Below are 1474 nucleotides of genomic sequence, written 5' to 3'. Positions count from 1 at the left end.
ACATCGTGGGGGCGTGCGGGGGCGCCAGTAGAGGTGTAGAACTGGGCTTCTGCTACGACCCGACGCCGGCACGTGGTGCGAGTTCCCAGCCCGCACCAGCCGCGCTACGACACCGCGCTGGCCGGCTTCGATGGCCGCCTCTACGCCATCGGGGCGAGTTCCAGAGGACGGCCATGAGCTCCGTGGAGCGCTACGACCCGGCCACGGGCTGCTGGAGCTTCGTGGCAGACCCTGCCGCAGCCGGCTGCCGGCGTGCCCCTGCGCCCAGGCGCGCGGTCGCCTCTTCGTGTGTCTGTGGCGGCCGGCGGATACCACGGCTGTCGTGGAGTACGCGGTGCGGACCGACGCGTGGCTGCCGGTGGCCGACCTGCAGCGCCCGCAGAGCTACGGCCACTTCATGGTGGCCCACCGGGACAGCCTCTACGTGGTGCGCAACGGACCGTCGGATGACTTCCTGCACTGCGCCATCGACTGCCTCAACCTGGCCACAGGCCAGTGGACGGCGCTGCCCGGCCAGTTTGTCAACAGCAAGGGAGCCCTCTTTACGGCGGTAGTACGCGGCGACACCGTCTATACTGTCAACCGCATGTTCACGCTGCTCTATGCCATCGAGGGCAGCACCTGGCGGCTGCTCAGGGAAAAGGCGGGCTTCCCACGGCCCGGCTCTTTGCAAACCTTTCTCCTGAGGCTGCCTCGTGGTGCTCCGGGGCCTGTGGCCTTGACAACGCCTGAACTGTGACTCCTGGGCCGGGCTTTAGGAGGGGACGACCTCCTGAGTCTTCCCTGAGCTGTGGCTGAGTCTACGAGGCTGGCCTTGGTTTGGCAGGGAACTTCTCTCTCTGGTTGCTATGTCTGAATCTCATGTCTTTTGGTGTGAACATGTCCAAGAAACTCAGGGAGCAATGCTGGAGTTTGAGCCCTCAAATTATTTGAGCTTTTCTGAGAGCTGGGGGTCACAATGTCAGTGGAAAGGGTAGGGGGTGGGATTTCTATCATCTAGGCTTGTAGGTGAATGGGCCAGTAATTGAGCATGGCTAGGAGTGGGTTAAACTGCCAATCACTAGGCAAGAATTAGGCAACTACTGTGGGCCCTGCATAGTGCTTGCCCTAATTTTTTTTTTATTATGGGGGGGGGGGGGGGGGGGGGGGGTTGTCCACAAAGCTTAGAATTTCATCCAGAACAACTCATCTTAACAGAACATTTACAGGACAACAAAAGGCTTACACGTACTTGTCTTGGTCCACAAAGGGTTGAAGGCAAAGTGCAAAAACAAACAAAAGCCTTCCACCATCACCCCCCCCCCCCCATACACAATATATATAAAACAAAGTACTGAGGAAATCAGGGCAAAGGAAAATGGGGAGAGGAAAAGGACCTAACTCCAGGAAGGAGGGTATACTAACTCTATGAGGAAGATATGCAGGATAATTAGCTGCTGAAAGGGGAGGTTCATCTGGTGGAGACAAGGAGAGC

At 58.3% G+C, this 1474-nt stretch overlaps 1 protein-coding gene across 1 annotated transcript in view; it reads left to right on the top strand.

The window, feature by feature from the left end:
* KBTBD13 (kelch repeat and BTB domain containing 13) overlaps positions 1-961 on the top strand; it is a 1735-nt gene extending 774 nt beyond the window's left edge. The window contains 6 exon segments of the mRNA XM_023757820.1: positions 36-60; positions 63-86; positions 89-148; positions 151-230; positions 232-255; positions 257-961. Of these exon segments, the coding sequence (XP_023613588.1) occupies positions 36-60; positions 63-86; positions 89-148; positions 151-230; positions 232-255; positions 257-739 (696 nt within the window). The 3' untranslated portion in view covers positions 740-961.
* The last annotated feature ends 513 nt before the right edge of the window (positions 962-1474 follow it).

Source organism: Myotis lucifugus, unplaced genomic scaffold, assembly GCF_000147115.1.
Source record: "Myotis lucifugus unplaced genomic scaffold, Myoluc2.0 scaffold_115, whole genome shotgun sequence".
Lineage (NCBI taxonomy): Eukaryota > Metazoa > Chordata > Mammalia > Chiroptera > Vespertilionidae > Myotis > Myotis lucifugus.
This window is presented reverse-complemented; position numbering and strand designations above follow the sequence as displayed.